Source organism: Crocuta crocuta, unplaced genomic scaffold (assembly GCF_008692635.1).
Source record: "Crocuta crocuta isolate KB4526 unplaced genomic scaffold, BGI_CrCroc_1.0 scaffold253, whole genome shotgun sequence".
Taxonomy (NCBI): domain Eukaryota; kingdom Metazoa; phylum Chordata; class Mammalia; order Carnivora; family Hyaenidae; genus Crocuta; species Crocuta crocuta.
The window spans coordinates 4,115,598-4,129,265 of NW_027529451.1; the positions used below are offsets into that span (position 1 = coordinate 4,115,598).

The 13,668-nt window shown below is 39.5% G+C and overlaps 1 protein-coding gene across 5 annotated transcripts in view; it reads right to left on the minus strand.

Moving 5' to 3' along the window:
* The window catches only part of NEK10 (NIMA related kinase 10), a 208,172-nt gene that overhangs the window by 63,274 nt on the left and 131,230 nt on the right, over positions 1-13,668 (minus strand). For all 5 annotated transcript variants that reach the window (XM_077760735.1, XM_077760734.1, XM_077760732.1 and 2 more), the window contains exons 26-27: positions 587-770; positions 395-481 (exon numbers count right to left, since the gene is read on the minus strand). In XM_077760735.1, coding sequence (XP_077616861.1) covers positions 395-481; positions 587-770 — 271 coding nt within the window. The remainder of the gene's footprint in view (positions 1-394; positions 482-586; positions 771-13,668) is intronic.

Genomic DNA, 13,668 nt, shown 5'->3' on the forward strand with positions numbered 1-13,668 from the left:
ATAACATAAATAAAATCATACAAAACTTAGTCCACTCCAAGACTAATTTATTCTTGAGCTCTCTAACACTTAGAGAACAGATTCACAAGAGGTCACTTCCATTATTCCTGTGGTTATTTAGTGTTTCTCCAAATTAGTTATCTCCATTCCCGTTACAAGCTGCATTTGCTGGTAGAAACAATAAAACTATTCATTTGACAGAGGAGGCAACAGCCGGCCACAGTGCAGGTTGGCCTCTGGGCCTGCATGAAGGCTAGACGAATCCGTCCTAGTTAGCACTGCACCTGCGATATAAACCGCCGCGTTCCGTATATGATGGCGGTCACCCCGCCCCCAAGCATGATTCCTAAACCATGACCTACCGGAACCCCGCAGGCCGGTAAAGGAAACTTACTGAATGTAGATTCTTTCAAAGGGCTCGAACTAGAGCTGCTGGAGTTGTCCGAAATGTCCAGCTCATCATCTAGCTCCGAGTACATGTCTGCACGTGAATGAAAGAGTAACAGAATAAAGACAGAGCAAATGAACCTTGAAACAGACCCAATTCAAGGGTGCATTCGTGTGGTCACCATTTCCCTAGAAATACCTTTGTCAACATTTTCCAAGTTGAAGTTCTCCTCGGACAGGACTTCATCACAGGCCCTGTCTTCATCCTTACCACAGGAGGCCTGGAAGCCCTCGGGGGGCAGGTCTGCGCTTTCTGAGAGTTCGCTCTTCAGGCTGGCACCCCCACTGCTGCTGCTACTCAGGCTCGCCTTCTCAAAGGTGTCCTGCAGGAGAAATTCAACTCACAGTTGCCTTTTCTCCCTGCCTTCGTTGGGCCCAAAGTTTGTTAGAACATATATTAAAATGCTTGCTAAGCGTAAATATTTGTGCTAAAGTACCATCAATAATTTTATCCCCATGTTTGTGGTTGAGTTCATTCAGTCCTTGACTACAAAAGAAAATGTATACATGCAAGCTACCACGGGACAGACAAGAACAGAGGTGCCAAGATGCTCAATGACAAAGGTCTGTGCAACCTGGTAAAAGAAAATGCAGTGCTAAGGAAAAGATATGTATCAATTAAGCTGAGATCACTATTGTCTTAATAACATTCGCTCTCTCGACAAGACACGGGGGTAAAAGGTACAGCATAAGGAGAATAGTCAATGGTAATGTAATAGGAGTACAGTAATAATATCGTGACATATGGTAGCTACACTTGTGGTGAACAAAGCATACAGTATACAATTATGGAGTCACTATGTTGTATACCTGAAACTAACGTAACATTGTGTGTCAACTACACTTAGTAAAAAACAAAACAAAACAAAAACAACCCAATGCTATCAAATCTCAGCACCGCGGTGGGTGAGTAGGACTTAGTTTTTTTCAAATCTCAGGAAACTCAGCAGCAGTAGCAGATGCTGCCAGGCCATGGAGAGAGAGGGGTGAAGTCCCCTGAAAGATGCAGTGCTGCAGCAGGGGCTCCAATGAGGAGCAATGCTTGCGACACGCTCATGGTATTTCTTTTGCTTTGTTTTGTTTGGATACTTTTTCTGAAATTGATGTCACACCCACAGCTACCAGAGGCAGGTTCCTAAAAACTCCGTGGTGATAGAACTGAGGGTGAAGAAAATCTAAGATGATATAAGTGACTGGAGTTCGAAGTCTGCCTCTGAAAGATTTCCTGTGTCTCTGTTCCCTAAACAAGACAAAATGTGAACAGGATATGAAAGGCGTTTCATGCAATGCAAACTGTCCAATCAATGTTACCTCTTTTTCCTGGGAATTTTCTCATTGTTCTTTCCTCACGCTTTTACCAAGGTGCCTGGAGATCTCTCTTGCTCTGTTGGAGCTAATGTGCAGTTGAAGCAGCATTTTCCTTTTCTTTGGCTAGTCCTCCATCCAGTGATCAAAACCTTCCTACTTTTGTGACTCAGCGTTATTCATTCATGCCTTTTGGGTCTATATCTGTCCACTACCTTAGAACCTAAAATGGAAAGTGCTTCAGATACCCTTTGGATTGCTCATGTGTGTGGCTCAGAAATTTTTCCCATGCTTGAGGCTCATTAGGAGTTTCCATGCCAGCCTCAGCCCTGCAGAAGCTCAGCCTTGGATATCAAAGTCAGGAGCTCCTTTGAAGGCTCAAAACTTCCCTTCCAAACTCACTCAGGCCCTTCCATGTCTTCCTCCTTTTTCAGTCCCAACCTATAGATCCTCCAACATCTTCAAGTGAAGTCAGAAATGCACAGAGAAATGAATTTAGGGCTTTTACATCCTTATGACTTTTTACTCAAATAAATAATTTACTGCCCTATTCTAAAGACCGCAACTGGGTTTACAACACTGTAGGGACTCGTCACCCAAGATGTGTTGCTATCAATGTTTAAAAAATAAAGAGAGAGGTAAGTTTTGAGTTACTCTTTATTGCACTGATGCAATTAGATGCCAGAATCCATATATCTCTAAAACTGGCAAAACTTCAGCAAAGGCTTTGTTTCTTTTTAGAACATTGTGCCCGAATCACGAGTCCCCAGAGACCTCCAAGGAGCCGGCACCGATGCAAATACAACAGGGTCTTTATTACAAGCTTGAGCAGGGGCTCACCCGCCTACCGGTGTCGTGGCAGCAAGGTGAAGCCCGAACAATACCGAGCAGGGTTTTTATGGGGTAAAGAACAGGGGTGTTACAGTGCATACGTTGTATGTATTACATCATCACATAAGCACCAATCATAATTGTACAGCACCCATAGTAACAGTTTTGACCATTAAGTGTCTGTGTGGCGTCCATTACTTTTGGCGGGACCCAATCATGACCTTTGAGAATCCTTCGAAAATGACCAATTATGAGGTGAGCTCAAAGGCCCTACGTGGGGTTTAGGCAAGTGGTAAGTGATTGGCTAGACTGTACAGAGTAACTACCTGCAGTTCCCAGCCCTGACTCAGACCACAGGAATGTTACACATTTCTTTTGATTGGCTGTTCCGAGGGTAGTTTGAGGGTGGCTTCAGCTGAAGCTTTTCCTGGAACTGGGCTACGTGCAGCCCGAGGTTGCTCTTAATGGAGGACTTAATTTCAGGCTCTTCAAGAACAAGCATGGATAAGGCATCAAAGGAAGACATTTTTTCTTGGGCCAAATGAAGAGTGAAGAGAAGCTGTGAGTTCTGATACGGGTATTCCAGACTTGAGGAATTCTGACTTACAACCAATGCTAGAGAACCAGGAACCACATGGACTGCAAATCAAGCCATTTGCAACCACTAAAATTGCATCCATAAGTAACTGGATGTTTTCTTAACTTCTGATAAACGAGAATTCACATTCTGAGAGAGATGTTTTTTCAAACTCTATAAGCGTAGAAGGTATGATGGAGCAATGCAGAGTGTATAGTGTGTTTTAGTTAAAAAAAAAAAAAAAGAAACAACCCTCTGTTTCTATCACCTCTTGCAGCAGTTTTTGTTTCAAAAAATCTATATAGTTCTTGAACTTGACATAAAAGATACACCATTGTAGACACATTTTCCCAAATGTGATTTTCAGAGTTTTTCCTTGTGAATATTTGAGTACACAACTCATTGCCAACTGACCCATTGAAGAACTGGAGGCAATTTTAGTCCCTTGGGAATCCCTTCATGCCTTGCACGATACTTTGCACATAGCAAATGTTTAATAAGTAGTTGCTGTACTGAAACAGAAGGGAGAAAAGGGCCAGGGAAGCAGATGAACTCCTCTATGTCATGAGTAGGTTTTGCAACTTCTGTATTTTCTTTTTTTTCATCTTGCCCACTTATCCAGAATCTGGGATCAGAATCCATCTGAAGTTTCTCTAAGAGCTGAAGAGACTGGTGATACACCAATGAATAAGAACTAATGCTTCCCTTCCTTTTTCTCCTTTGCATATATGAGAGGTTTAAAGCTCTATTCATCTGTATTAGAGATGGCTGGCCCAACAATGACAATACACCTCTGAGACCCAGCAGGCACTGGCTAATAGCAGAGATGGTTAAATGTTTTTATCCTGAGAGTTGAGGCCATTAAGATGTTTTGGAAAGTTGCCTCCAGCAAGTACATAAACCTATGAAAGGGAGCTGGGGGGAGGGGGGAGGGTGGGAAGCAGGGAGGTGCAGCCTTGGGGGATACAATTTGGTTGCTGTCATCTGTTTTAGTTTTTTATTACTTAAGATTTTTCTAGGAATGGGAGAGGGAGTTAACTACATTTTTTTTTGGCATCTATATATCTCCCAGGAACGGATGGACACATTCTGTGCATCAATATGGCAGCAAGAAGAAGACAATGCAAATCAGACAATAAAATTATCACTGATATGGAAATCATCACCATTACAGGAGACACTTCCTGTCACAGTGCTGTTTCAGGCACAATTATGTTTAGCTCGGTTTTGCTCATTATAATGTAATTTTTATGTGTGCAGCACATTATAATACATTTTCAGTTGAATAGCAATTCTAACAGTAACAGACTGACATTGCCTAAATTAACTGCAACAGTAGGGAAAGAATTAAGAGAGCCTATTTTATTAAAACTAGTGCAATTTTTTAAATTACTCCGAATGTTTTCTAAGGAGAGAGAAAAGCAAGAAATAAATATAAAGCCTAACACTAACTATATCCTACAGATGCTTTACTTTAGCACCATAAAGAATGTACTGTTTCGTTTGTTCTAAAATATTCATTCTATTTGAGCTATGTCTTTGCCTGCATTCTCCTATTTGTTTAGTTAATGACCATGACGTTAGACACAAAAATTTAGGGCTACCCAGGGCTTGACATCAATTCACCTGGCCAAGGTGATCTTTTTAATGGCAAACCACATTCTATGCTTTGCACGGATGACAGCACCAAGAAAGTCCCAAAGAGAAGACAGATCATGACTATGTACTATTGTGCATAAGATTAGTCCCTAAATTTCACAGTATTAAGAAAATCAGCCAGTGTGACCAAGAGGGCTTATTTTAGACTTCTGAAAAATATTGATACAAAGCTAAATATTTGGCTTTAATATAATTAAATGCATATAATTATGATCCCACTATTATCATGACACTCTCTTAATTAGAGCTTCTTAAAAGCACCAGAACATACTAATGAACTGTCACTAAAATAAGTAAATTGGAGGATGACTTAATTATAACACTTCAATCTAAAATTCCACTATCACATTTACCAGGCCTGATAATGATTCACTACCACCCCATAAATAATCTAGTATCAGTAATAGGTTCTCTATTTTTCCTAATTCAAAGGCATGTTTTCTAGACACAGTGATACTAATAAGGAAGAGAAGAAGAGTGACATATTTGGAGGCATCACTTCTTAAAAATACAGAAGATTTAGTCTACACCAAAATTTTCTGACCACCATTTTGTTTCAAAACTGCATATTACCGAAGGAAAAGAACGGAATATATGTGTGGAAACTTCTGAAAGCATTTCAAAGGAGGCCAGAATCAGGTAACTCCATTTGACATACAGAAGAAGTCATGCACGGAGAATCATCAAGTGGTCAAGTTTTAAGACATTCTAATTTCGATTGCTCAAAAACGAGAAGTGCAATGGAAACCCAGGACTGCTTAAGGCATGAAAACAGTATGGAATTAGACATGGGTGGTATCAATATGAATGACCCATACAAATTAGAATTCCACTTACTGTTTCATTTTTAATATGGTATTACACAAGGCAATGTCTAGGTCTCGTCAAAGCACACAGTTAGTACCTGACATCAAATACCAAACTGATTAAGTGCCAGTAAACAAAGAGTTAAAAATCAAGAAGAATCACCATCATCTTTTACCAGTCTCCCTGCTTCCGTTCTTAGCTCTCAGTAGTCAGTTGGTACACAGCGCCCAGAGATCTCATTTTAACACATTATGTCACCCCTTTGCTCAAAACACACATCATTCAGGTCTATACCATGGACCATACCATTTTTATCTCCTACTCTCACCCCCTGCTTCACTACATTCCAGTCACACAGGCCTCCTTGCTTGCCCCTTGAAATTGACAGGCATGCGCCCACCTCCAAATATTTGGACTTGCTGCTCCCTCTGACATCAATGTTTGCCTCCAGATATTTGCACAGCTCACTCTTTTAATGTACTCAGGTTTCTGCTCAAACGTCATGTAGTTATAGAGGCTTTTCCTGACATCCCTATTTAAAACAGCCTGTCTTCCCACATCTACCACTAACTATCACTTTGACTTCTTATATTTTTGTCCATCGTACTTAAATGTATATTAATTAATTTATTATTGGAGTTCTTTGATTATTCTGCTTACTGCTAAAATACAAGGCTAGAATAGTCCCCAGAAGAGCATAGATGCTCAATAACTTTTGTTAAAGAAATGAAATAAAAGACTGATTCTTCAAAGTATTGCAAAACTCTTCTCCGTACTAAAACAAAAGGTAGAAATGGAAATAGCATTAAGGAGTATAGAGGAGGACCTGGGGGTGGCAAATTTGGAGATCGCTCTGGCTATGGAGGAGGAAGAGACGTGGGTGGAGGACCTGGACAGGGCAGCCTGGTGGGGGAGGGGTGTCTATGGAGGCGATTATGACAAGTATGGAGGAGGAAATTACGGAAATGGAAATTACAGTTATTTCAGAAACTATAACCAGCAACCTTCTAACTATGGTCCCATGAAAAGTGGAAACTTTGGTGGTAGCAGGAACATGGGGGGACCATATGGTGGTGGAAACTGTGGTGCTGGAGGCAGTAGAGGAAGTGGGGGTTATGGAGGGAGAAGCCCATATTGGGCTTCATTGTATAAACATGAGAGGATGAGAGCCCAGGTTATCAGGTTATCAAAATAATAATGTTAAGAAACTCTCATCTAAGTCATGCATAAATATGCAGTGATATGGCAGAACATATACCAGAGCAGGTGCAGAGGGCCATTTTGTGAATGGAACGGATAATTTAATAACATTACCTTACTCCGGAGGAAGGATTGGGGAAAAAATGCCTTTGGGACAGTTTCTTAGCCTATGAATTGTTATGTCTTTCTAGTGGTTTTGTGGATAATGTTAAATGTGTACATTTCAGGTAACGTGAAACCTTTTTAAAGATTTTTCTCAAAGTTCTGAAAAGCTTTTAGCTAGGATCATGGTGTAATAAGACGTAGTATTTTTCTTTTTAAAAAATTTAAGTCCATGTGTAGAGTTAAGAAGCTGTTGCATATGTATAATTTAATAAAATAATTCTAAAGGAAAACAAATAAGCAGCATTAGTTTTTGAAGAAGTTGACAAACTGATTCTAAAATTAATAAGTCAATATAACAGATCTAGAATGGCCACATCAAATTTGACAATAAGAACTATATTGGGGCACTTACACAACCTAATTTCAAGACTTCTTAAAAAGCTACAACAATCACAATTGTGTGGTATTGGCTGAAGAATAGACACATAGATCAATGCAACAGAATAGAGTTCAGAAATAAATCCACATGTATAGTGTCAAATGATTTTCAACAACGATGTGTAGTAAAATCAGTGAGGAAAGATTAAGGATTTTAAGAAATGATGTGGAGAAACTGGGACCCATATGGAAAAAGAACAAAAAACAAAAAAACTTCAATCTCTTCATTACATCCAAGTGGATCATGGACCTAAACATACAATCTATTACTAGAAGTTAAATCAAAATGGATCATGGGCCTAAACAAAATCGATAACCAGAAAGAATTTACAAAACAAAACAAAAAAAGAGCCTATTTTTGCAATCTTCAGAGAGGTCACAATTTCGTTAACAGGATGCAAAGGGTGCTAAGAACAATGAAAAAATAAATAATTAAATTGGACTTAAAATTAAAATTTATCAAAATTTCTGCTTGTCAAAAAATATCATTAAAAAGAGTCAAGTCATAGACTAGGAAAAACATTTGCAATACATAAACTTGACAACAGAGTCATAGATGGACTATGCAAAGAACTCCTAAAATCAACAAAACAGACCTTCAATAAAATAATGGCCAAAGATTTGAACAGATACTTCACACACACACACACAGATATATAATTGATCAATAAGGACATGTAAATGTGTTCAACAGCTTTGGTTATTAGGAAAATGCAAACTAAAACCACAGAGAGGTACCCTTTTATGCCCAGTACAATGGCTAAAATCTAAAAGGTCGACAATACCAAATGTTTACAAGACTGTGGAACAAGTGAGCAGCTCTCTAAAAATGCTAACCAGTACAATTTTGGAAAACTGCTTTGGTAGTTTCTTTTAAAGTTGAACATACAACTACCTTATGACCCTGAAATTCTACTCCGACGTATTTGGAAACAACATGGCGTTCATCAACAGGAGAATAAATTATGATATATTCATACAACAATACTATCCAGCAACATAAATAACTGCCAAACACGTTATTATGGATGAATCTCATGGACATTAGGTCATGTGAAAGAAACTAGATGCTGAAGACTTCATATTTTGTGATTTATAGGGAGTCAAAAGTAATCCATAGTGTCAGAAATCAGAGCAGGCCATCCATGGACAGGGAACTGTAGGCAAAAGGGCATGAGGGAAGTTTCTGAGATGATGTAAATGTTCCGAGTCTGGTTTCTGGTGCAGGTTGACCTTGCGTCAAAAGCCATTAAACTAAGTGTAAATTATACTATATGCAAACTATATCTCAATAAACAAGGGAGGAGTTATGGTGTGGATGTAGGAATTATGCATACATTTGTGTGGGAGCCTAAAAGGCATTGCTTTATTTTCTTAAACCATAACAAGTATAGAACATTTCCAAAACAAGTCCTGATTTTTCCCAATACTTCTTTCACTGCATCATTATTTGTTGCATTTTCACAGTCTTGGGGGAAATTCAGTCAACAATTAACCAGACAATAAAAGCAAAGATGTTCACAAAAATATTGTCCTTTTAAAATACATCATTTTCTACATGGCTTAATTTAATCTCTTAGCAGAGGATTGCAAACACACGCCTTTAGTGGCGTGCTCAGCAACTGTAAATGACATATGGTATAATAAAAATAAAACAACTCAGATAAATAAATAGCACAACAGTTTTTTAAATGTGCACCAAGAAAATGAGAATTGGGTCTTGCATATCTGTTCAATCCTTAAGTGGTCAACTTTAAAGATATTTGGGAATTTAGGATAAATATCAAATGCCTGTTGGTAAAATTTGCTAAGCACATGTACCTATTGTATGAGAAAACTACAATAAGAATTCCATAATAAAGAAGCGAAATTATGACAGGATTGTGGATTTAGAAAATAATCTATGCTGACAGGCACTCTACTGGCTGCTTCCCCCCAAGGTAGGTGGAATTTAGGACAAAAATTATGTGTGCCATATCTCGATAGTTTGACAACAGGAGACTATCACAGAAATCTCCTTTTGTAATTCGTCGAAAGTTTGGAGTACATTTCTAGGACTCACTACAGGAACATTTACTCATCTTTTTATTTTTTGTGTTTTAACGTTTATTCATTTTTTAGAGGGGGTCAGAGTGTGAGCAGGGGAGGAGGGGCAGAGGGAGAGGGAGACACAGACTCTGAAGCAGGCTCCAGGCTCTGAGCTGTCAGCACAGAGCTTAATGCAGGATTCAAACTCATGAACTGTTAGATCATGACCTGAGCTGAAGTCAGTCGCTTCGCCGACTGAGCCACCCAGGTGCTCCAGGAACACTGACTCATCTGAAGCATGAGATAATTTATCAAGACCAAACATGATTTTTGAAAGATCATCTTGGTAGATGGATGGTTGAGGGAAGGGGGGATAACTTGAGTAGAATGGATTCAATCATTTGGAAGGTCTTCAAAGCTGAGGCTTCTTTGAGATGATACAGAAATTCTATCTGTGGACAGCACTTTCAGTCCATGCCCAAGTGTTTCAACCTGCCCTTCCTACCAGCCCACCCTATGGATTATGGACTTACCTAGCCAGCACCCACAACTGTATAAGATAATTCCTTGCCATAAATCTCTCCATCTGTATCTCCTACTCATTCTGCTTTATACACTGTGTGTAGGACCGTTCTGTACATGACTTAACATTAGCATCCCCTTAAATACCAGTAGCGGTCAACATCGTTGTGGTAAACAAAACGGCTCTCCTGATGACGTCCTGTAGACACCTAGTGTACCTAGGTGGTACACTAGGGTTGAGGAAGAGACTAGAGGCAAGAAAGTGGGGGATCGCAATGACTCAATGAGAGATGATGAGAATGAGAACAGCAAGGATAAGATGGATTCGTCAGACATTTCAAAAGTAGATTTGGTAAAAGATTGCTAATAAAATGGAGGTAGGATTCAAGGGAGAGAGAGTTGAAGATGTCCAGGTTTCAGCTAAGATGATGAGGTGAAGAACGTGACTGGGTTAAAGAAAGAGACTCCATTCACTGTGAGACTTGCTCAGCATAAGGTACCTATTCGATATAAGGGTCAATGTCCGACCCCAAATCTAGGTCTGTCGTGCAGGAAAGGCTGAGATCAGACACATAGTTTTGGAGGTCTTCAGAAAATGGATGTGGAGGTTATGTTGTAAAACAAATCCTAATGTATTCTGCCTTCTTAGAAAATACTGAATACTTTTTTTCCCAGAGCCTTTATACTATTGACATCAGACCATGAGGTTGTAGCTTATAAACCCAAGGAAGGACCTAAAGGAAGAACACCTGGGGAAAGAGGAGGACATGGTGGAAGGGCAGTTTCTGGCTGTGTGGATGGGGAACTGGAAGCCTTTCTGAAGCTCAAAAAAGGAGCCAGATGGGAGGATAAAAGCTGAGACGGCAGGTTCAAGAATCCTTGTTTTTCCTCCTTATATCCTTTCTAGCCGGAGTGAACCTTGGGGGTAGAGCAGAGGGTTTGAGGAGGCAATGCAGGTTCAGCCAGAAAAGACTGGAAACTTCAGAGAAGCTTCATGATCACCATAACACTATATGCTATGTAGTTGATAAGGGCATTTAAGTATAAGGCCCATGAGGGTAGAAAGTTCAAGAAGGAGTTATGAACAATAAGGAAGAATGAGCCTTCAGTTTGATAATTTGGTTGTTAGTTACTTTGGAGAAATTCAAGGCTTTAGTCCACACTAACCAGGATTAAGTTCAAACACCATGACTAGGTAGTCACAGACTTCTGCCACCTAGCACCAGCTTGCTTTCCCAGACTTTGCAATGTATACAAACCAAAACATGCACTATGAATCCAGAGACCCAACTTCCAGTGCTAGGTCTGAAACCAGCACATGAGCTTGCTGACCTTGAACGAGTCTCTCCTCTTGGTTTCCCTTTTCCAGAATAAACCAATTCCATTTCTGGGGCACCCGGGTGGCTTAGTCGGTTAAGTATCAGACTGCAGCTCAGGTCACATCTCACGGTTTGTGAGTTTGAGCCCCACATCAGACTCTGTGCTGACAGTTTGGAGCCTGGAGCCAGCTTCAGATTCTGTGTCCCCCTCTTTCTCTGTCCCTCCCCTGCTCATGCTCTTTCTCTCTCTCTTAAAAATAATTAAATATTGAAAAAAAAAAGCATTTCTAAAATGTGATTAGTAGTCCTAAGTAAGCTAAGCTGGTATGTCTAGAGTCCATGTACTTTCGCTATTCTTTTCCATCCAGGAGTGACTTCCTTACCTACTTTTCAAGGCCCAACTTACCCTGCCTGCTTTGGAGCCTCCCTGGAACTATATCAGCCATAGATATCATTTGATATTTACCCAAATTTCCTCCTGCATTTGTGTCTTGGCTTCCCAGGTGGACTGTATGAGTCATTTCACACTGAGACCGCTCCTTATAATTTTTTATAACCTTTGCAATAGCAGGCACAATGTCTTTCAGAAGACATTCAACAAATCTTTGTTCTCCTATTAATTAAACATTTTTTTAAAGTTTTTAAAATTTATTTTTGAGAGAGAGAGAGAGAGAGAAAGAGATTGAGAACATAAGCAGGGAATGGGCAGAGAGAGAGAGAGGGAGAGACAGAATCCAAAGCAGGCTCCAGGCTCTGAGCTGCCAGCAGAGAGACCAACACAGGGCTCAAACCCATGAATGGTGAGATCATGACCTGAGCTCTAGTCAGACACTTAACCAACCGAGCCACCCAGGCGCCCCATGTTCTTCTATTATTAATTATCAACTGCAAGCATTTTCAATTTTTCTATTTTTGTATTGTTCCCTGTTAGGTTTGTGGATACTAAAATAGTTATCCAGACTTTCTATACTAGTAAAAAAAAATCATTTAGCTTTAAAACAGAGATGGTGAAGATCAAAGTACCTGACAAATATCACTGGAAGAGGAGTGGTAAATCCCTGCACAACTTACCCTTCAAGAACATGCTTCTCTCACGATCACCCTTCGGTCTCCCTGGCACATTCTGCTCTGCCCCATTTTTACCCACAGAAACACACTTCATTTACCAAAGTTAACCTTAGTCTAAAGCTGGGTCCACAAAATCCCAATAATCTGAGTGAAACTAAAGTTTTCTCCTGATTATCCAGATTATTCCAGGCTGGATTTCAATACTCACCCTTGGCATTTGCTGGTGAAGATCTAAGCAGGGTGCTGCTTAGAAATGTCTGCGACCAATTTTTCTGTCTGGGATCTAAGATAATGCTCAAAGCGCAGCTATTCTGTGTGTTTAACACGCTGTGTGCAATGCCAAAATGCCAACCATGATTTTGACTACAACAATGTCACAGTACCCTCTGCAGTATGACAGCTTTTATTATTACATATTTAAGTAAAAGTTACACCTCATTTTTCCCTGCTTGATTCTTACCGTTCTTGATTCTGTGCTCTCCTTGTAACCTGTTATTACGAACTGTAAAAATCTGAAAGCTTGTCATTCGAAAAGAAAGTTTTGCTTCTCTTTCATAGGGTCTAAACCACAGTACACAGGGGTGAACTTTATTAGTGAAGACTTCTCTGTCCTTTGGAAATGTACATTAATACTTGTCTTCACTAGGCTATTATGAAAATTGCCATAATTAAGAATGAGCTAATATGTGAAAAAGTAAGTAGCATGTACCCCATGACATAAGAGCCCTTCATGTCTCTTACCAATTGTTTGCTTACCCACCAATTTGCAAAATCCAGCAATTCACAATGGGTCTCCTAATCAATGCTGAGAACTCAGAAAGTTCTAAGAGACCAACTAATTTCTCCTTCCTTTGATTATTGCTTATCATTGGATTGTGTAATTGTATTACTGACATTAACTGCTCTGGGAGACATTCCACTATATTTGAAATGAAACAATCGTAATACCATAACAATACTTAAGAAGAAAGGAGACATAAAATTTGATACCTGTAATTTTCCCATCGGTATTGGTGTAGAAATAAGTTTTTAAAAAAATAATAATTGGTACTTAGCAGGGATAATGCCAATTAGCTGCATGCTATCTTTTGATGACATTTAATCATATTTCCTTCTCCGCTCTTTAATAAAGCTGCATTTTTCCTTTCAGTTAACATTTGATTAAGCCAGAAATGAAAACTTATCAGTATATATCAAATAGTGCAAAAGGAGAAGATATTTTATAGGTTTTTTTAAACCTACAAGTTTTTGGCCTATAAGTAAAGCTCTTCTCCATGGTCTCTGTGACACTGAATGTTCCATGAGGACATTGAAGCTGGCTCATAGCATGTGCTCAATAAATATGTATTAACTGCATGAAAA